At 38.3% G+C, this 22,993-nt stretch overlaps 1 protein-coding gene across 3 annotated transcripts in view; it reads left to right on the forward strand.

Annotated features, from left to right (window-relative positions):
• Positions 1–22,993, forward strand: part of LOC142987129 (neuroligin-4, X-linked-like) — a 122,040-nt gene that overhangs the window by 85,117 nt on the left and 13,930 nt on the right. For all 3 annotated transcript variants that reach the window (XM_076135686.1, XM_076135684.1, XM_076135685.1), the window contains 10 exons: positions 9,470–9,596; positions 11,815–12,007; positions 12,299–12,417; positions 12,751–12,903; positions 13,292–13,489; positions 14,600–14,735; positions 16,072–16,329; positions 16,624–16,885; positions 18,522–18,762; positions 20,415–20,552. In XM_076135686.1, coding sequence (XP_075991801.1) covers positions 9,491–9,596; positions 11,815–12,007; positions 12,299–12,417; positions 12,751–12,903; positions 13,292–13,489; positions 14,600–14,735; positions 16,072–16,329; positions 16,624–16,885; positions 18,522–18,762; positions 20,415–20,552 — 1,804 coding nt within the window. In that variant the 5' untranslated portion in view covers positions 9,470–9,490. The remainder of the gene's footprint in view (positions 1–9,469; positions 9,597–11,814; positions 12,008–12,298; positions 12,418–12,750; positions 12,904–13,291; positions 13,490–14,599; positions 14,736–16,071; positions 16,330–16,623; positions 16,886–18,521; positions 18,763–20,414; positions 20,553–22,993) is intronic.

The following is a 22,993-nucleotide window of genomic DNA, read 5'->3' on the forward strand; positions in this document are numbered from 1 at the left end:
ACGCACCACGCATCGAGAACGATCACATATCACTTTCAACCAAGTGATAATTTCCCCAGAGACGACACATTTATACCAATAAGAAAACCTCCCGAAAACCTCCTGAAAATGTCCCGAAATGTCCCAAAAATGTCCCACAACTCCCCACAATTTGATGAAAGGGTTACTCAGGACCGAACTCAGTATTTTATTTATAAAGATATTTGTTAACAGGGCCGGATTGTGCGACATGCTTGTTCAATTAATAAACGCCCGGTTCTGGGTAATGAATCTTTGTTTGAGAATGTAAATGAGCAAATTTTACAGTCCTTGAATTAACATTTTGTTTGAACAGTAAAAGTATTAGATATAAAATGAGTTGATGAACGCTATTGTTTCATAAATATACTCTTATATTACTTTTTTTTTTTTTTTTTATAATCTTTATTTATTGAGGGCTTTTAACTCTATGAGCTTATGTCAGTCCCATCACAACAAAAACAAAAAATCGACACAGTTATTTTCTTAAAACTACAAAATATAAATTTATAAACACATTTCACCTCACTGGCTGGATAAACTAAAAAAATACTAAACATTCCTATGTCTAAACAATTCAAATTTAAATTATTATAAAACTTTTGCCTTTAAACAATAATGTTTCAAAATCAACTAATTTAGGCCTCAAATTTTGAGAGTTTTACTGTAAAATATCTAACTTATCCATTAAAAAGATTAAACAACTGTCCAACGACATCTCCACTGTTAAACATACTCCTAAGAAAATATTTACATTCGTCACAAATAACTCTAAATGCCAACTGAATCTTTTCGTCTACAGTTTTTTCTGATATAAAAATATTCTTTAAATTCCAAATTAAATTCAGTAAGTCAAATTTTTTCTGTTTAGTACTATTAGGTTGTTCTCCAGTCATTTTCTCAAATTGTTCAGATTGTACAAAGCTGGGAATGGACTCAAACGAATCCACATTTTCACTCCGACTGCTTTTTGTCCTTGTGCTCTTTTCTTTTCGTTTGACGCTGTATTTATGTGGTAATATCGGGGAAGAAGAATTCATGTCTTGCTGGCCATCTGAAGAACTATGCACCACAACATTTGCTTGAACAACACTGCTGTATGTCCTATTTCCACTTGGCAGAACGTTGCTCAAGTCAATAGGTTTCTTTTTAACTATACTCTGAGGTACTGACTTATCACCTTTATTTTTCAAATACATTTCGAAAGCTTTTTTATAAGTGACGCTCTGGTCACTCATAATAAAACGAATCTTCTTCTCTTGCACAAATCGAGGGCAACATTTGTCGAGAGCCATGTGCGATCCCTTACAATTAGGACACTTAAACACAGCAATATCACAGTTAACGTGATCCAAGCCACATTTGGGGCAAACTATTTTACTGGACGAGCAATATTTCTTTATATGCCCAAACTTCCAACACGCGGAGCACTGTGTAACTGGAAATACATATTTCTCGACGGTAAATTTACACCCGTATGCGTAAATATACACGGGAGGATGTATACTCTTGAAAGATAACCTCAAAGTTTCGCTGTCAACCCATACATGATCTCTGTTCAATCTCTTCAATCTTTTTACAGACAGAATGTCACATGACGCCAAAATATTTTCTAGTAATTCCTTCTCATCAATATCCAGATCAACTCCTCTAATGATACCATAAGACAAATTAATTTCATCAATAAACTGAGCTCGTATTTTCTTTTCAATTAATTTTTCACAGTTGGCGAGCTTTTCTGCTTGAATTTTATTACTGAATCGGACAAATACTTTATATGGGCTTTTATATTTAATTTTAATGATGTTCATAATACCTTGATCACGAATAAGTCGAGCTAAAGCCATCTGCTTTGGTAAAATTTGTACCGATGACAAGGATACTTCATACTCGCCTCCAACTCGCATACTCTCCTCAGCATCCACGAATGTTTCAGATGAATTTATATTATTTTCAGCTGAAAAACTTCTGAACAGCTTCTTCTGCTTTCTCCTACAAACCGTGATATAGCCATCCTCGCTGCTGTCTCCACTATCCCGGGCTCTCTTGCCCTTTTTATTCTTGTTATCGTCATCACTGAGGTCGCCCTCCTCCATAACAAAGACAATTGTATATTATTATGTATTTACTGCTTATTAAATCCAAAATATTGCGAAAATATAATTTTGGAAATAAAATTGAAAATTTTAGACAACGTTACGTCAACGGACCATAGACCATATTTTGTACTGTCTTATATTACTTGTAACAGATGTTTCGGTGTATTCCTAAATCTCAAAAATATTCTTGAAAATTGCTGCTCTTTGTTTTTTACTTATTAATTATATACGCTTATGCCTCTGAGTCTTGACGCCAGTGTTGACGACTGCAGCTGATTACGAGATCTCGCGTTTGATTCCCGGGTCGAGTAAAAGAGCTAGAAAAGAGAATACTATTACCAAGACATATGCTTACACCAATCAGAAAATCTTAATGGCTTTTCTAATATAACTTCTACTGGAAATTGGAAGCCTCTTTTAATAGATTACAAATCTACTCAAAACAAATTTGAACCAACATGAAACAAAATCACCGTCTACTAAATACCGCAATTAAACATCTATATAAGCACTCACAAAAAACAATTAACCACTCAATTATGATCCACGTGACCGTACAACACCCACCATATTCCCCACTTCCTCTCCCAACCAGTATTGTTTATAAACGCCATTAAACCTGCTAAATGACTGGTGAAACGGTGGCGCACTCAAAAAATAATTACGACACAACTGGAACATAATTCATGGGACATGGCTCAGAGAACATGTTTGTAGAGTGTTTTAAATTATTTGTAAGAATTTGATGCCAATTTTGGGTTTGGTACTCGAGAAAAGTGGTTATGCAACTAATTTAGCAGTTTTCGAGATTAAGCAAGACAAACGTCGCAATCTTAAGAATTTTCGTTCGGCAATGCTTAAAAATAATTTTGGTCTTAAAATTGTAATGCAGCGTGGCACGTATTGTGAGCAACTACCAAATACTTTTCGACTACTATTGCAAATTAAGAGGCCGCGTATCAGTGATTATTAAGCAGCATTACATTACATACTAATCGTAGATAAGTTAATGGAACCCATACTTAAATATTGGTAACTACCTGACCCGCGCAACTTCGCTTGCGTCACATAAGAGAATCATAATGTTCCCCGTTTTTGTAACATTTTTCACTGGTACTCTGCTCCTATTGGTCGTAGCGTGATAATATATAGCCTATAGCCTTCCTTGATAAATGGGCTATCTAACACTGAAATATTTTTTCAAATCGGACCAGTAGTTCCCGAGATTCCAGAAACTCTTCAGCTTTATAATATTAGTATAGATATGCTCGGACATAAGTCACTGCGTTTCAAGACCCATCTCTATGCGTTTCAAATAGCTAGGCTACTATTAGTGCTATAGAAAACCACGTAAACCACTCGACGGTTGTCTGAGCAACCCTAATTAGTCATTACGCCGGATCAAAGGCACACCTGACATTAGTGGAATATTTCTCATACAACATCACAACATCATATCACAGCGCGTGTTTCATATCAGATTTACAAACTAATTGACATTGACGGAAGAGTTGTTATATGTACTAGTATTCTGACGTTAAGCTGCCGATGTATCTAGTTTTTGCAAGGGTTGAAGTTATAAGATACTAGAATATTGGGATAAGCGTGATTCAGCTCCATTTTGCCATCAAAATTAATTCTATAAAATAATGTTGTATGATGAAATTTAACTTGTGAATGTGTGACGTGCAATTCTATTAAAGACTCGATTAAAATCTGTTAAACATATAATAGATACGTCTAGTCTAGTCTATACATTCGTCTAGTTGCCGGAATTCATCCATCGAATGACACGCACTCAAATATAATCGTAAACCTGCTGCCCAATTTATTCTTAACACATTTCAAAACATACAACAATAATATCCATTTCTGAACTAAAATAAACCCAATTATGTCCTTTAAAATTAATTCTCCACAAAAATAACTCATAATATTTATAAAAAATCTAGCAAATCTCAGAGAAAAACAGCACAGAATCTCGCGAAGGTGGTTGGCTGAGCGTTCAGTTCCCGCAATAGTCGGCATCTCCCGGCGTGTTTGAACAAGTGGCGCGAGTAAATAGCGCGCAGCCAGAGATAACAGCCAGTAGTTTGTGGCTCCCAAGATGTTGACGCTGAAATATCATCGAGGACTGCCTTTGAGGACTTGTCTTTGGGGATGCAGGTAAAGATTTCTTACTGCTGGATAAACGATAGAAAACTTGATGAAAAGGGTGAAAAAATACACGAGCATATCTTAAAATTAAATGCACATATAAGATGTTGTTGAAGGACAATTAGAATATATTCGTACAAGTGATAATTAGTCTACAAGATTCGTTTAAAATGTGGAACAAAAAACACAATCATGTTTTAACCCACTTATAAACTAGCCCACACAGCAAAGTCATAACTCATTAAAACAATAAAAAGTCTTCCTTCCTGAAAATTCATTACAATCTCACCATAATAAAAGCGAGTCCAAACAAACCTTAAAAACTTCCTAAAGAACGTAAAATGAATTAATTTCATATCAAAAGAGAGACTAATTTGCGTGTTGTGCCGTTAATCATGAAACAAAGCTTTCATAAAACAATGTTTGCTAATGTTACAAAAAACCTGAAGATAATACTTTTTCAAAAATCGGCTCCGTTACAAAAAATACTAATAAATAATTCGTAATATCCGATATGGAGTTTGCGAGGAACAAAGCTCGTTCGGGAACAGACAATTATTATAATCTGGGTGTACAAAGGGAAGGTAATGCTATTGAATTAATGATGTCTGAGAGAGCTCAAGTGTTCTCTTGCGTCACAAAAATATTATCGGATCTCTTATTGCCAGGACTTCGTTATGTGGACTGGCCTCATCCAATCAAATGTTCTCGTTTTACGGACGGAATATTTAATAAAATGATTTGAGATGCTTCTATTGTTTTTACTCGAGTGTGAATATTGATTTCGTCATGAAATCAAATTTGTGTTCTCGGAAGCTCATTACGAAACGTTGTGTTCGATATCCTTTGTTGTTCACTGAGATCGTATTATATTAGACGACGTCATTAGGTGCTTGAGTATTTATAATAATGTCAGTGAGCACGAGGAGCCGGGCTCGCAGGTATACATTCTCCAGATGTCAGGTATTTCAATAAAGTCATAAACATCAAACTCGTAATTCTTGGAGCGGAATATCTAGGTCCTAGATGTAAATGAAGGCAATATCTAGCTCCAACGTGACGCGACACTTGGAGCTCGCCTCCATATCTAATTGAGATTTTTTGTTACGAAATCCAATTATATATTTTTCCATCTAGGGATCGAATCCAGGTTCTCGTTAGTAGTCTAAATCCGTGCTCGGCACAGTCAGACGATTCAGGCAATTAAGTCGTAACCGCTAGCCCAATTATACATTTAGGTTTTTCTCTTAATTAGGCATCTGCCTTTGTTACAACCTGCTTAGTTACATCTGGACTGAGAATGTTAATTTTACTGTCGCTTACTTTGTACATGTTTAAGTGTGTTTTATATAATACCTACACGGAATGAGCCTGACATTTAGACGAGCTAGGATTTGATTCACATAGGTTTTTAAGATTTAGTCTTCTTACGCAACAGAAGGCTATGAAACGCTATAGAATAACTCATGCCTATAAAACTTTGTTACAAACATGATTTCCGAAACAGAAACAGTTAATATCAACAACGTATCAAAGTTGGGACGTTTCGCGAGGCAAAGGGATGTCAATTTGTTATGATCGTCAAACCAAACGTCGTCCGTTGCTTACGCGTTTCATTTCAAAGCAATTTGTTCGGCGTCCGTCGATCCGCCATCAAACTGTCCGCGGCCCTCAATCACAACCAATATCTTATTGCTTTCCATCCAATTTCGCGTCTAATGCCTTTCGGCTAGTTTCTGACCTGGTTTCTTTACATCGACGTTTGCCGTATGAATTTATGGTTTTGATTGGTAAGGAAAATTGGGAATACTTTAGTAAAAACTTTTATTTTATGTAACTTCAGATCGCTTACGTAATTTACTTCTTACCTCTACATTAGGTAGAACTTTGGATTTTCAAATGTGAACAGTATTCAAATCATGATCATGATTTTATATTGAGTTGCTAAAATGTACGTAACAAAAGACGTGACAACTAAGGAAGCTGTAAAAACAAAACAATCCTAAGCGATCTGATAAAACATTCACAAACAAAACAATGAATACTTTAAAACGGAACAGCTTCTCACCTTTTCACTTCGAAATTCTATCAAAAAAGAAAAAAAAACCCCGAGCTCTTATTCTGAGAGGAGGCTGTGAGTTGAAACATTCGTATGCAGATGACGGCGGGGCCGGCGACGTATCGCGCCGGTCCCGGGCGTGCCGCCTAACGATATGGGTCTCGAGGTACCTGGGACCCGACATCGGGCCTATATACGCCGATATCTGCTCCCAAAGAATGTACATGCAAATGTTCCCGAATGCGGCATATATCCCGCTGTATGTGAGACGTTGAAATGAAATTTAAAAGGATGTAGAGGTGAAACTGCTCGGTCGGTTCTCTCCGATGTTACTTCCCTTGTTTATTGGTTCAGTAATCACGCTCGAGTTTCGTATTTCTCTATTTATTCTAACAGAGACACACAGACGCAATCACGAGTTGTAAGTACACCGCAAAGAAAAATATAACGTATCTATCAAGATCGAGGGCTGATAAGAACATATTGTCTCCTCCCCGTACAAGCTATTATACTCAATTTATTGGAAGAGGTTATTTGTAGACGGTAAACTAGCTATTTGTATTCATTACTCAATTTCAATTCAACCATTTTTGCTTCAATAGCTGGTCTAACAATTTCGTTCCCATTGTTTCAACTTTGTTTACCCTCAGAAGAACAAAGGCCGCACACAATTACATAAATAGTTGATTTTTATTGAAAAGTTTTTGAAGCTGATAGATTGGGTCAAACTATTTATAAATTGAGTGGTAGTCAATGATAGTCTGCGTGAATTGAATACCGACGTCATTGATTAAAACTCAAATAAAAGGGTGAGATCGTTGCTTTTCATTTACTACGAACCAGCTCTGTAATACGATCAGTCTATAGAATTTAAAATTGATTAATGTCTAGAACTGAATTCCTATAAATGAGATAAAGATTTTAGTTTCCTAGTAACGTGGAATTGGATTTAAAAATAGGGTAAGTTCGGGTACCGGTGGCCATGTGTTCCACCAGACCTGCGGAGTTAGTCGAACTTAATATTCAGAGCATGTCTCGACGTACGACGAACCCTAACAGGTGGATAGGTCTTACAACTTTCAATCTCCTAACAGAATACCTGGATTTTTACGAACCTGTCCCACAATCAAGGTTGCCAGAAAACCGTAAAGACATTTCTACAGATTCCCATAAATCAAAGGCAAGATTGCGAACAACATATTTTATACGAACGTATTGTGAATGTCTCGGAGGAGGAAAACGTTGTATATGTTACTGTAAAAGCCCGAACGGTGGCAAATCCTAAGATTTTCCGGTATAACCTAAGATTTACCAACTCGCAATGGTAAAAGTCCGAACAATTCTTTTATTTCGAACTTTTACCTATATTCACTTGATGATATCGAGATGTCGCCGGAGCCCCGCTTCGCGGGGCTCCTCCTTCTGGGTGGTTAAAAAAAAATAACCACGAAGGCTAAGGTGGGAGCTTCGCTTCGCTCGCTCCCACCTTAGCCTTCTAACCTAACCTAGCCATGTCGCTATGCCCAAAACTCCTTCTTTATATCTATGTCACAGTATATAATTATACCGTGAAATAGTTATAAACATAGTTATGAAGGAGGATTTTTTTATATATCGTAACATAGTTTTTAAACTCTGGCTTTTTCGGACTTTTACCATTGAGAGTTGGTAAATCTTAGGTTTTACCGGAAAATCTTAGGATTTGCCACAGTTCGGGCTTTTACAGTAACATATACATTTCAAGTGGCGTTTACCTATAAGTTGTTAAGTGAGCGGTGAGTGTGGTGACGGGCGCGTGACGGCCGGCCTCGTGGAGCGCCATTGAGCCTCGCCTGCAGCCGGCGTAAGGAGACTATTTGTCTTCCGGCCGCCGGCGACAAAAACTAAACCGCTTTTTCCCTAAACTTAACTTTTGTCAAGAGGAAACCAATTTGCCGGAACCGTAAACATTTCAACGAGTCGGTCGCGGCCCGCCGCTGCCGCCGCCCAAATTGTGGCGCTCGTCAAAGATACGGAACCAAATTAATTGGTAAAGTTGGTGCGGTGTGCGCCGCCGCCTCCGCGCCGCGCCGCGCAGTGCGTGCGTCGCCTTATTGTTGTTTGTGTTCGATGATTGTTTCCTCACTTCCTTATTGTGTGATCGGCTTTTGATGTAAGCCCCCTCCCCCGCGCCCCGCAGAATTTCCATTCGTGTTGTTACAAAGAAAAGTTAATCAACGTGGAAGTGGATCCTGAGTTCTGATCATTCCGTTACGTTTTCCTGTTCCGTGAATTCCTTTTGTCTCGTATTTATGAATAAAACTTAATTTGTGGATATTTTCATGCAAACTTATTACTGTGTAATATTTTTTGTAATTTCCGCGCACCAGAAATATCGTTTTATGTTAAACAACTTACTTGATCGCTCGTATTGTTTATCGAGCGGCTGTCCGAGATCTTGTAAATATGTATTATTCTGTACGTTTCATGTTTTGTTTGAATGTAGTAGATGTTATCGCAGGTTTCGTCCTCGTAAAAAACGACGTTGTGACTTTATCAGGAAGCAAGGAGACACCTACTTCAGTTGAGTTTTAGTCTTTTAGGTTATAGCGATGGGTCTTATCTTACAGTTTGGGTGTCGTAAAAGAGAATTAAGGATTTTATTAAGATGACGACAAGGAACTGGTCGAGTTTAGGACAAAAAGTCTAGTTTAAGTCTAGGCGGCTTTAACTAACCTACTTTATCTGACATTTTGGGGGTCGTAAAAAACATCTTAGGATCTTAGGAATAGGATGACTATCAAGATTGAAAGGATCTGACACTTGATTGCTTTGCCTAGTATAGCGTGTTATTTATAGTCTGTTTCGTCTAACAACCAAGGCTTCTTTTGATAGTTCCCGAGAGTGATGCTATATGACAATACATAGTAGGTAGTATTTGTTTGTTTCAATTATAAATTCAGAAACTGCAATAAATAGCTGACTTTGATATCTTCAAGCCACCTGCAATTTTTATGACACCCCGAACTCATGATAACAATTACCAAAAAACCAAGACAACACCGATCTCGCAGCGTACTTACATAATCATACAATGATTGTATTACATAATGAGCTTTATGAGCAGGTGATTAAGGTGTTGTTTGTTTTGTCGCAGCCAATCGTCGCGTGATGGCGCATGGAGTGCGCGCGGACGGCGTGGTGCTGGTGCGCGGCACTGGTGCTCGCGACGCTGGCCGCCGCCGGGCCGCGCTACAGCTCGCGCATCGTCCACACGCACGCAGGTAACAATATAACAATACAACATCTTGTATCATCACTTTTCTAATATTGTCTTTAAATATGCCTGTTTGTCCGTATATAGTATTGAAGCTAAAACAACGGCAAAATGTAAATAGAAAGTGACGGATAGACAAGCAAGTGATCCTACAATAAAAGCTTTTAATTTCTTTCTATTAAAAATTTTATCTTTTTGACATAATAAACTTAGAATTTAGTCAAGTTTGTAGCACTAGAAATAATAGAATAACTTTTGAGAAAGGATTTAGAGCTAAACAGACGAAGGTTTTGTATAAATAGGCGGAAACAGTATGATGGTTGTCAAAGATGTCAGAAAAATATAGTGCAAATTTAGGCGTCAAGTTCAGGCAGTAAAATGTCTCCTAGTCCTGCTAGTCCTATGATGAAATTCAGGTAAAATGCCGTTGTAATTCTAAAGCACTCACGAGTAATATATAGGCTCAATATTCATAGCGATAAATTTTATGAGAAATGATCTGTGTAAGGCGTTTGACAAAGTCACTTACGATTTATTCCTATAGCTGTTCAATATTTTACGTGGGCTTGAGTCTATTGGTTATGATATGTTCATATTTTATCTCTATATAAAGGAGTGAAATTATATACTTTGTAAGGATGTCATCTTATACCTCCTTTGGTAAGTTTCAATACTATATAACGTTCTTAATGATAAAACTACTTGCATAGTGAGATATTTATTCAAGTTCAAATATAATCATAAAAAATATATACATAAGCTTTACTTACATAATTTTTAATTAAAATAGCGACACAAACCGGAGTACATAACCACAAACGAGGAACGGATACACACAAACATCCAACGGTTCCCTTATATAAAGTTGTAAACTTAATTACATTTATGTTACAAAACGAACATTCAGCGCTAGAGGGTCGTTATAATACGCGTATTACGCAAATCATAATGCTATGCGTAAACACGACACAACCGCCAGATTACCTACATAAGGTATAATCCATGACGTTTATACCATCGCTACGTACAGCGGCGGGCGGGAAGGGCCCGTGAGAGTTTAATTCTCTCGGATCTCGGGACAATCCAATCAGGGCCGGCCTACAAGCGCCTACCCACGAACATGGTGGCCGAATGTCGTATTAGCCGCACCGTAGAAATGCGAGATCAAATTAATTATTGTTTGGAACAGGGTGTGCCGGCAAATGGGATAAATGGTGGCTTTTCCGATACTCTGGGCGGGTGATTCAGCCAATTTATTTGCTACTGTCTCGTGGTGACTGGGTGTAAGCCATTTTTCTGCGCTTCGAGCTATCGTTGTCGGTCGTGAATTTGTTCAACGATATTGCTTTCAGCTGAAATAGTTTTCGGAATTGGTAAATGTCTGTCTTCCCAAGGAGGACAACAATTGCACATATTACATTGTATATTGTTTGCTCAAATAAAAGCCCGATATTTATTTGATGTTTGAAATAAACAAAATGACCAATTATTTATTTATTCAATTACAATTAATTCGTGATATTTATAGCAAATACTTGATACCTTTGAACAAAACCACATAATTAGTTATTATAATGTTCAGTCTATTAGATAAACCACAGTAATAATTTAATGAGAATTTCTATTGAATTGTTGGACCACAGTATTTGACTATAAATGAGGGAACTATTTGTTATTGATACATATTGTTCTAGTTGTAATAAGAAGATAATTCTAGTAGCAGTCTCATTGCCCTGAACCCCTCTCCGAGCTTCTTTCTTATATAAGCTCTGAGCCACTTATTTCCATTAATAACTGAATTCTTCTATTAATTTTATGAAATTTAATACAATTATTTCCTGGAATAAATCAAGTTCGATGCAGTTTCGCTCTTAATTAATTTCCTTTTCATAATAATATACTTCGCACAATCTACTTTCAATTTGCTTTTCAGTGACACTTGCAGCTTTTTTCTTTGTTCCAAATAATTACTTTTATATTCATACAGAGTTCAGTTTTTCTGAGATTTTTAATTGGAGTGTAAAATAAGAGGAAATGAGTGCAGAAATATATTACAGTAACTTGTAAAGGAGGACAAAGAACTAGCCGCTCTCATTCTGGAAACGGAACCAATCAGAGCACAGGAATCATTTCACCCAAAATATGACTTCCAAGTTCAGAAAAATCACACCCTTCCACGGCAATCATTCTTCCATCATATGCATAAATCAATTGTCATCTCCCAGGAGCAATTCGAGGTATAATAGTGGAGCCAGCGTCTCGTCGCTTGGAGCCGGTGGAGGTGTTCCTGGGCGTGCCGTACGCCGGGCAGCCGGCTCGGCTGGCGCCGCCGCCGCCGCCGCCCTCCTGGCCCGGCACCAGGCTCGCCGACGCATTCGCCCCCGTCTGCCCGCAGCGGTACCCCGACATATCCAACAAGTAAGATGTTGTTGTTTTTCCCTGGTTCTCCATGATTTGTGATCAGCAGAAGGTATTGCTGTACTTTTTATTCCTTCATGTCTTCTGCTTGATGAGGGAGAACTCCTGTACCCAACTGAATATTGTATCAAGTGGCGACTGTTGCCTTCTCTGGAAATGTGAATGATGTTAGTTGTATATGACCAAGAACCCTAACATATGCAGGGCAATGGCTTCATGTTAGTTTTGAAGCGAAAAAAATATGTTGTTTAAATTGAAGCAATGTCAGTACATCGGTATATTGTTGTTTAGGAGTGCAGCACTGACGAGAATGCCGCTGGGCATGTACAACGAGCTGAAGGCGACGGTGCCGCTGCTCGCCAACCAGAGCGAAGACTGCCTGTTTCTCAACATATACGTGCCCGGTAGCGGTAAGCACCTAGTTCTCTCGTCCTTACTGTTTTACTAACACTAATTAGGCAACAGCAAGAAATAGTAGTATGGAAATTATCCTGTGCACTTTCAAATGTGACCACTAGTTCTGCGACGTAATAGCTTGCTACTTACGCAGAAATAGATTTAGATGCAGCTAGTTTCCATTTTTTTATTTATTTAAAAGTAGATTTGTAATCTACATACATATTAAACTCGCCAAACATATGTTTAACGGCGAGATTCATTCTATACTTAACTTCTTCGTCAAAATGTCTTCTAAAGACACCGTCATTATCTCTCTAGCTAATAATATGTTGTGATGTGTACAGGCGCGCGCGGCGTGGAAGCGCCTTACGCGGTGGTGGTGTGGGCGGGCGCCGCCTCGCACGAGTGGGGCACCGCCAACGGACTGGACGCCGCCGTGCTTGCGGCGCGCGCGCATCTACTACTCGTCACTATCAACTATAGGCTAGGTTTATTAGGTCAGTCACTATCATGCGATAGTTTATTTTTATAATAGTTTTCTTCTAAATTTAATACAAAAACTTTGCATTAAACCTCTTTTGGAAGATAATTTTAAAACTTGTATAAAATGTGTCAATCAAAATGTCATGCTTTCATGTTGATTCCGGACTGTACAGACCCTGTAAACCCTACAGATAAATAATACTAACGTTTGTTTTGATATTTTTTCTACTATGAAACAACAGCTATCCTATTTACTGTAAAATCTATCTGTTTTAGAAATTAAAACTTGCAGCACATATACTTTGATAAAACTATTTCAATCCACGAGAGAAGCTTCTAACGAAAACAATCAGCAAGCAAATTTTCAGACCAAACCACTCACTATTTACTTCCACCACCCAGGTTATTTAACTCCGGGCGTGAAATCCGACCCGGTGCAGCTGTCAGGCGGGGCAGCGATCCTGGACGTGGTGGCCGCGCTGGGCTGGGTGCGGCGCAACGTGGCCGCCTTCGGGGGAGACCCTCGCAGGGTCACGCTGGCCGGACACGCGGCCGGAGCTGCCCTTGTTAATGCACTGCTCATGATGCCCGATAGTAAAGGTAGAAATACTATTGAAATTTATCTGAATCTAGACGCTGTGTTTTTTGTTTTAATTCATGTTGAATCGTTTGAATTTGTCTTCATATAGATGATTTAGTTTAATCTATTTTTGGTCCTAAAAACGACCATTTTTTTTGTTTTTTCTTTATTTTGTTTGATGAACTTATAAAAAGGATAAATTACATTAACATTCATCATTAATTAGAACAATATAATCATCACGTACGACAGTAACGCCACAAAATATTTTAGAGGATATATTTTTAACAGATACATAAGACATTATAGGTTCCATAAAATTAAATAAGATCCAATCTAGTAAGTGGATGAAGTAATGATGATACGATCGGTAGTCACTCCTATAGGTTTAAAATACGGTAATATTGAATTTAAATTAAATATATTATCACACAAATTTTGGTCGTAAATTATTTCAGCTGGCAGTAGGTAATATAATAAACGATACATACAAAAGTGTCAGAACTATACGAATTTCTTCACAAATAATGACTATTGAACACAATTCGAGGAACCATTTCGAAAATGTGCTCTACAATTGACTGAAAAGTAGGAAAGCGCAATTTGTAGTAAATTTGTACTGATATTCAATCATGTGAAGCCTTATTAACGGGCACAAGATCCGATTACCTCAATTTACTGCAGCCAATTTCATTATACGAAGATTTTCAATGTGAATCAAATTGCATCGATGTATTTGTTATTTTAAAGTAAGCGATACTTCAAAATAAACTGCCTCTTTGATTCAAGTAAATATGCTTTTCACATAAATAGTACTAAAACAGGCAAGTATTTATACCATTCAAAAGTACTACGTATTAAATAATTCAAGTAGTCAGAGTGAGTATATATATTTTTTTAAACTCATTACTGTCTCACTACTAAGCAAGTTTTTTTTCTTAAGCATCCAAAATCTAGGAGAGAATTTTTTTTAATAAGGTTCGTAGCACACATATCCACAAGAATAATTCGGGAAGAAAGGCTAACCGTATCGCTTTTTTCAACCACTGCAGAACGAGATGATTAAATGACTGTATTATTGATGTGTAATCCAACCTTTATCGAGAATTTACTAGTGTGTATCCCCACAGGTCTGGTCTCCCGAGTGCTGTTACTCAGTGGATCAGCGCTAAGTCCCACAGCGCTGGCACCTGATGCAGCACTGTCTAGAGAACACACGGCACAGGCGCTCAGATGTACGCCCGAGTCTTCCAATGATGAGAATTGGTAAGCAACCTATATGAATAAAAATGCATCATCAAAATGCATGTACTTACATAACTTTTCAACAACTATACTAAGTTGGATTTTTTTTTATGTATTTGTAACTGTCAGGGCAGTGATTTTATGGGATCGACGGGATCCAAATTCCCACAGGATTGGCATCAACGGGTTAAAATTGTACTGTATACCTATTGTCGATATGGGCAGCTAGATTATGGAAAAAAATTGCACAGGTCGCAAAACGGTAGAGATGGTATTTTTTGTGTGACCATCTATGCGAGTAATTATTTGATTAAATATAAACATTGACGATGTTACTAAATGCATCATTAGCTAATGACCTAGTACGATTATAATTTGATTTCGTATTCATTTGAAAATGTTATTACGTTAAATGACCAACTATAGACTTCAAAGAGCTGCCAGGGATCAATGAGTGCTTTGTAAATGTCGCATTAATTTATTTACTTTTAGTCTATAAATAAACGTACAACAGTTCTAAAAATAAATAATATAAAGTATCAAAGTATATTAACTTTGACCTTTATAAAATTACCCTTTGACCTACTGTTTAATCAATCAGATTTCTATTTATAAATAACCAATGATAAACTATTTAAAAGCTGTTTAAGTTTTTAACTGAAAACTTACTATTGTTTATTTGGCGCAGTGATTAACGTGGTCACCGCTGCAATAATCTTATCGCCGCGTGTAGTGGGTTCGAATCCCACCCAATACAAAAATTTGTGTGATGAGCACAAGTGTCTGTTCTGAGCCTGGTATTTATGCCTCCATATGTATTTAGAAGTATATACGTATGTTTATCAATTAAATGGTATATAATCAGATGGCTGTGTGGGAGTTGTTCATTGATATTTATTATTTTTTGACATAACCTTCTCTGACTACAAATTCTGCTATGTATTGCGCAAACTGGTTATCCAACCGATGTACAGTTTACGCGGAATAACAATTTGTGGAAACGTTAGTTTGGCTTTTACTGAGAAATGAGCTAATTCTCCGGTAGACTGATACATGTGTATGGATACAGCGAAATGGCCATTTTGAAACGCACACTACAAAAACGACATCACTGCCTATCTAAAACAATGCTCAATAACTTAAAATACGATAAATTGATTGAGCATTAACGAGTCAAAACATAATGAGTCAATCAATGAATCTCGAGTTAACATCCTGACAAAGTTTAACCATTACCACCGTCATTTTCCTCCTAAACGTCACTTGGTAACATATTATGTGGAAAATAAAACCAATGCCAATAAAAGTAATGGATCTTTGGTATATTCTCATTTTAAGTCTATATTTCACATCCTAGGTTCGTGGAATGCATACGAGCTCGTCCATTAGCCGCTCTGCTGGCGGTCGACGCTCCCCGAGCGAGGTTCCTAGCTGGCTGGGCCCCATCAGTACCAGTCGGCAAGGACTCCGCCGGCCAGGGTCAGGCTCCCACCAGAGCACTCCATGCCAGTGAGGCGTTCCTTGACTGCGCTCTTGCGGTCGTGGTGGCTACTACTGAGAGCTACCAGTTCTTCAGTGAAGAGGATATTAGGCACGGATTCGAGGAGGAACACAGGTAATTAAGAAAAAATGGAATTTATTGGAGCTTTTGAAAATATTGGATATTAATGTGGACCAATTATAAAATGTTTAGGAATTATTTAAGACAAAGGGAACCAACATAGAAGCGATAAAATTTGATATTTTAAGTAGCAGTTTTTATCAGATTCTTCGACTCCCACATTGGTTTCTAAGACATTAATGCAAATTCACACTACCGAATCTCAATTAAAAGTTCAAAATTGCCTTATAACTTCCCTTACACAAAACCTATATCAACCTCACCTCTCAATAAAATCTATCCCTCTAGAAACCGTATCCTCCGCACGTACGTCCGCAACGTCTACCGGTACCACCGCAACGAGATCTTCGCCGCCATCCGCAACGAGTACACGGACTGGGAGAAGCCCATCCAGCACCCCATCAACATCCGCGACGCGACGCTCGAGTCCCTCAGTGACGCAGCCGTGGTCGCTCCGGCACTGAGGGTCGCGCAGCTGCACGCAAGGAGAGGGGCCAGGACTTACTTCGCGCATTTCGCTCATCAGAGCAAGGATGCTGATTATCCACAGGTGAGTTCAGTAATTAGAAGATGTGGTAAAAATTTTGTGTAACATTTTTTTTTTGTTTAGCTTCGTGGTGATCCTGATTCCGCCAATAACACAGTAATAAGAAATATATATTGGCTTAGCCTTACTGCCTATCTGACCTCCACAACCCAATACCTGGGTTATAACACGATACCCTTTCGGTAAGACTGGTTGTCAGACTTTCAAGCTTCTGACTAACGACTGTCAAAGATCTTCGTAAATGACAGCCGGGACCCACAATTTAACGTGCCTTCCGAAACACGGAGAAACTCGATATGTATAAGATGGTCACCCATCCACAGAAAAACCTCGGCAAGCATAGCTTAACCTCAGAGATTGATCCGCGCGGCTGTTCTTAACTAAGCCACGAGATAAAATAAATAAATAAATTTAACCCATTACTGTCCCACTGCTGGGCACGGGTCTCCTCCCGTAATGAGGGAGGGGTTAGGCCTTGAGTCCACCACGCTGGCCAAGTGCGGGTTGGGGACTTTGCACGCCCTCAATAAATGTTTTAAACAAATTTTTAGGCATGCAAGGTTTCCTCACGATGTTTTCCTTCACCGTTGGAGCATGTGATAATTATTTCTAATACACACATAACTTCGAAAAGTCATTGGTGTGTTGCCTCGGGTTCGAACCTGCGACCACTTGCGTGGGAGGTGTCAACTTATACCACTCGGCTATCACTGCTCATAACCAAAATATATAAAATGTAAAAAAATATTTTGACGTCATATTTTTTCGATTGCTAAGCAACCACGTTGAAATAAGATCAGTTTTACAATTACGAGTTTTTTTTTCTCTTGCTCATAATTGATTGGAATCATCGGAACTTATTCTTGGACTACTTAAAAATTTTGTGTTTTTAAAATGTATTCTGATAAGTTTACAAACACAGGAAAGATTGTCTCTTTTTTACTGTTTACGTCAAAAGAACTATTTTCATTTTTCATTAAAATGTCTAATCTTTGTTACGAAAATTATTCTGTTGTAACAAAAGATGATGATTAACTTCATTTTTGCATAAACGAGCTCCTGAGTGAATGCAATATAAATCCGATTTGATCAATGCTTTCCCATTAAACATCTTGACACATCGACAAAGTTGAGCACTACTTAATGAAATATACATAAAGCGTCTTAATTAATGAACGTCGGTAATAAATGTAGGGGGAGGCGTGTAATATGGCCGCTGATTTACGTGCGAGCACATTAATTACCAGTCGTCTACATAATTAAGGAATTTGTCATAACTTTACGCTTTCAACTCATTTGCATAGTCGTTCATCAATTTTGCCTTGATCTGTGTTCTTCGTCGTAATGGAATCCCGTTGGTTCAATACTGGAGGAAATTGAAGTATTAATCGTGATATCGTTAACGATGAAATAGTGAAAAATTGTCGCGTCGACATTGCATAAGTGATGTATTCGGTTTCCTTCAATTTGATTTACAACGATATTGTCCCAAAAATGTTCAGACCATAAATAAGTTCGAAGAGATTTTGTGATTATTGACTGAAGGACTCAAAATGAGGAGCTACCACCACAAACTTTACCTTGTTGTTTTTAACCCGATTTAAAACCATATAGCTATCATTTTCTTTCTTGTCCACAGCGTCTAGGCAGTGTATCAAGCGAGACCCTCCCCTACTTCTTGGGTCTCCCCCTAGTAGGGGGCATGCAGTTTGCTCCGCGGAACTACTCGCGGGGCGACGTGGCTGTCGCGGAGATGACGGTGTCTTTACTAGCTGCCTTTGCTAAGACCGGGGACCCCACACCGAGGGCTGATGAGAGGCACCATGAAGGAGCCAACTGGCCGAGATATGAGATGAACACGCAGCAGTACTTAAGTATAGGTAAATTACTTTTTAGTAAGTCTTTAAGCATTACAAAATATGGGAGTTTTGATATTTGTATGCTTAGCCTTTTTTAGTTTAAAAACAACTCTCGCACTAAGAATTGCTCTTGTGTTAACCACTGCGCCACGGAAGCAGTCTGCTTAGCTTAAAAACTTTTATACTGCCAGTTTTCAATTAAATTGGTGAAGCAGTTAGGCTATAAAAGCGCCAGACAGATTTACTTAGTACCTTACATTCGCAAGTAATTCCTTATAATAAAACTGTAGGTCAATGTCCCCAGCTACGTGGCTCCCTCTAACAAGTAACACACATCCAGAATCACGACCTACAAGTAATCAGAGGAAAAAGAACTAACTACTATAATTTGACACAAGTCCACGAGATTAGGTGATCCCGCCGTAATGAACGTATAATGAAATTACACGTATTCACCTCCCTTTGACCGTTCCTTCAAAATACCGGCCGGCCAGTCAACCGTGAGGATTAAAAAAAGTTTGTTACTCCCCCTCTCAGAGGGAGGGAGGGGTTATAAGAAAACACGCACATTCGGAGGGCGAGATCGTAAAAATAACGAGTTTGGGCACAATAAGGCTCTAACTTCGAATGGAGTTTTATCTGATTAACTTTTTGCCGCGAGATTTTATTTTCAGATCAGTTTGTATGAAAAATTTTGCTCTTGTTATATTTGTATGGAGTTTGACTTTCATTACGAGTCCATTTGATTAACCTTTTATGGTCGTGTTTTGCAACGAGATTTTATCGAATGTGGGAATGTCATTTCATATGAGAAAATAAAATGTAGAATTATTGGTTCGTATAAATGAGAAATTCGTTGAACACATCAAAGCCCGTCCAGTAAAAGGATTAGTTTGAATTCACTTTAATACTACCTACCGTTTTATATTTTTCTCTTGAAAATTCTTAAAATACCAGCCTTAAGGAGGATAAAGCGTTTAAAAATAAGCGTGACCTAATACCGATACGTATTCAGATTCTCGGAATATTTCCAATTCTTGCTCCCAGATATTGAAATAGTAAGAATGCACAATGGAGATGGTATCAAATAGACTTATCGCTTGCAGCTGACATCGCCAGATATTTTCAAAAGCGCATTCAAGGATATTATTTTATTCAAACCCATATTATCTCTTCTGAACTTATAAATGCGAAAGTAACTCTGTCTGTTGCATTTTTGAAAACCAGTGAAGCTATTTCAGTACAGAATAAATATGGAAATGTATTCGGCCTTTGAAGAAGTTATAGACGGCATTTCCCAAAAAATACTGCTAGGAATATAGACCGGGAACGTGGTAAAAAGTAAGACAGACACAGTTTTATACGTACACACAACAAGTACAATCTTATTTTAATGATTAGAAAGGAAATAATCACCAACTCAACCAATTACAGGCAATTCTCTCCAAACTTGCGTCGGTCGTGGATTCGATTCCCACACGATACAATTATTTGTGGCTCGCAAAAATAATTGTTTCGGGTCTGGTTGTACTTTTTGTCCATTGTTTGTACGTTTGTAAAAGTCTCCGCGACACAAAAGTAATCCTTAGTGCGAGAGTTGTCTTATAAAAAACAATGCAGAAACCTACGTCTTAAAAATTATAAAGATTCATTACACATTTATCTTCCTCCAGGCACGAAACTCCGCGTAAAGTCTGACTACCGTGGTCACAAGATGGCGCTGTGGCTGCACCTGATCCCGCAGCTGCACAGACCTGGAGCGGCACCACGACATCATCAGTTCAGATCTGTTCATCCTGACATGTTTGCAGGTAACACTTTCAGTACCTACCGCCTGTGACTTACGAAGAGAAACCAGGCCAAAAAAGTTCTTTAGTAAAGACAAAACTTTAGTAACAACGCTACTAAATCGTTCATCTAGACTTGAAGTTGAGTCGTGTGTTTATATGTGTGTATTTTGCCAGATTTCCCTTAAAAGCTGCTTCTACAAAACCATGTAACCACAAATTCTTCAAGCAATGGACCTTTAATGTAATTTGTTAAGCATTCCCGTGGGCGGCTAACGATATAACTCACATAATCTACAGTGAGATAGCAGAATTACAATTAGTACCGTAACGTTTCTTGGCATACTATCTAGGACGAAATGTTTTCCACTCCTGAAACCAGGCCGATCTCTTGGCAGGGATTATAATTTCGCTGTAAGGCTGTTGCCTAAAACCGAATTTGGCAAATCTGTGCAAGTTTTAACGTATAAATCAAAACGGAATACCAATTACGGCCCCGGGGCCTGACTGGAATCTTTTAGCCGTTGCTCGTGAATAGAGAGCCAAATTTAGCCAATCACGGGCCAACGTAGGCGCAGCATTAATGGAAGGCAAATTGGTAACGTCTACCGCCGCTGGTTAAATTGAGCATGCCTTATTATCCGCAACCATTAGTGGCGCTTCCTGGCGCCGCGCGTAAACGGAACGCGCTCATTAACCGCTTCCCTCCCCTATTATAAATGTTCTCAAACACTACACCCTGGAACTGCGGAGCGTGAGCTGAATCGCGCCCCGACCGCCCAAACGACGGAACGACGAAACCTACTCAATAACACGCACGGAATTGTATTAATTGAAGCGGATTTGTCACTGAAACTTCACTCCGGAATACTAAACGTATATTCAAAGAGAATTATGCCAGCAAGTTGTTCGAGCGAGAAAAGTGGATTCTGTGTATTTGTTTCGGTTACGTAACACGACGTTAGTATAATCGGTAGTTAGGCAGGCCATTACCGAAACGAGCCTGCTTAGCTTGGAATTTATAAAAATTGTCGCAAAAATATTTGGTGGTGGAGTGATTAATGGGGTTGGAGGTGTCACGAATGAGAATGAATCGATCAGGGAGTGTTTCGGGGGTAGGCTCGGGTTGTTATTAATTGTCGCTCGCTGGCGGTCGCATTCCTCTATAATGAAGGGAATGCAAAGAATGGCGCGGTCTCCGCGAACGAACAATGCGCCCTTTGTCACGAGTCACTTCACTCGGTACAGCGCGACGCTTCTCACAAATAATTCGTATATCGTTAGTGAGATCATGCTAGGCTTTACGCGTGTGCCCTAAATTGTTTTCTGAAGGATATTTACGAGCTCTTTCTGTAAATACTTTTGAGGGTTCCTTTTGAGACTTGTTTGCGTTCCAACCTCGATAAAGTTTTGTGCTTATTTATACGAATACTTGGAACTTGGTGTACATAATGTATTGATGCTAATTATGTGGTTACATATAAATCTTGTCTACAACTTTAACTCTTTGGAACTCACTATTTGATTTCCATCTGGTTGTTTGTAAATCTGTAAAGTTGGGTACCTAATTCAAAGTTGGAACACAAATGTAGTCTGATTGAGCGATTCCACAGATTCCGTTTGGAAGTGATTTCGTAAATATCGGTCTTGCTTTTACGAGTTTTACTCTATTTTAGTTAAGGTTTCGAAATACTGCCACAATTTGTTTCATCCAATAAACGTAGTTGTAGATTGGTTTGAGAATAAGGAATTCAATATACCGCTACTTAGAAATAAATGAAATAATTGAATAAGTCCAAAGTGACCGTTGGGTTCACGATCCAATTATTTGGCTTAGAAAAGTAATAACGATTTTTCTGCTAGTATTTTCTCTATGTCCGTGAACCTGGATTATTTTTATTGGCATAAGAACGACTAACGTATGTACATAGAATTTACGTACATAATATACCTTTGCAATCATATACTTACTCTCCGTCAAAATACAGGATGTTATTAATATTAAAATTGATTTTATTCAGTTACCAATCACGTTTTTCAATTTAAAGTTTTATTAAAAGCTTTGACGTGTCGCTCAGTGCGTTTATTTCACAAAGCGGGGCTTTATTCATCGTTGTGGCAGCTAATTTATACACTATTGTGCTTCGGTAATACTCGCCAATCGTCGGTAATTGTCGGCTTGATGCACTTTTGTTTTTGAACAATTCGTTGCAAATTAGTTGTGGATGATTGGAAATGAAAGTCCCTAACATAGACTATGTTTGTAACTGAAAGGATATCCTTCTGTCAAGAATCGTGCCAGCATACAGCTGAAATTGCTTAAGTATTATTTTCTGGATAATTAGATTGTAGTTTGAAAGATCTTTCTTATGATGTTACACTCCCTTATTCCATAGACGTCAGACGCAGGATCAACGATTTCAAACGCTTGAGAACACAGAAACCTGATCGACTTTATTGAAATA

Source organism: Anticarsia gemmatalis, chromosome 3, assembly GCF_050436995.1.
Source record: "Anticarsia gemmatalis isolate Benzon Research Colony breed Stoneville strain chromosome 3, ilAntGemm2 primary, whole genome shotgun sequence".
Taxonomy (NCBI): Eukaryota; Metazoa; Arthropoda; class Insecta; order Lepidoptera; family Erebidae; genus Anticarsia; species Anticarsia gemmatalis.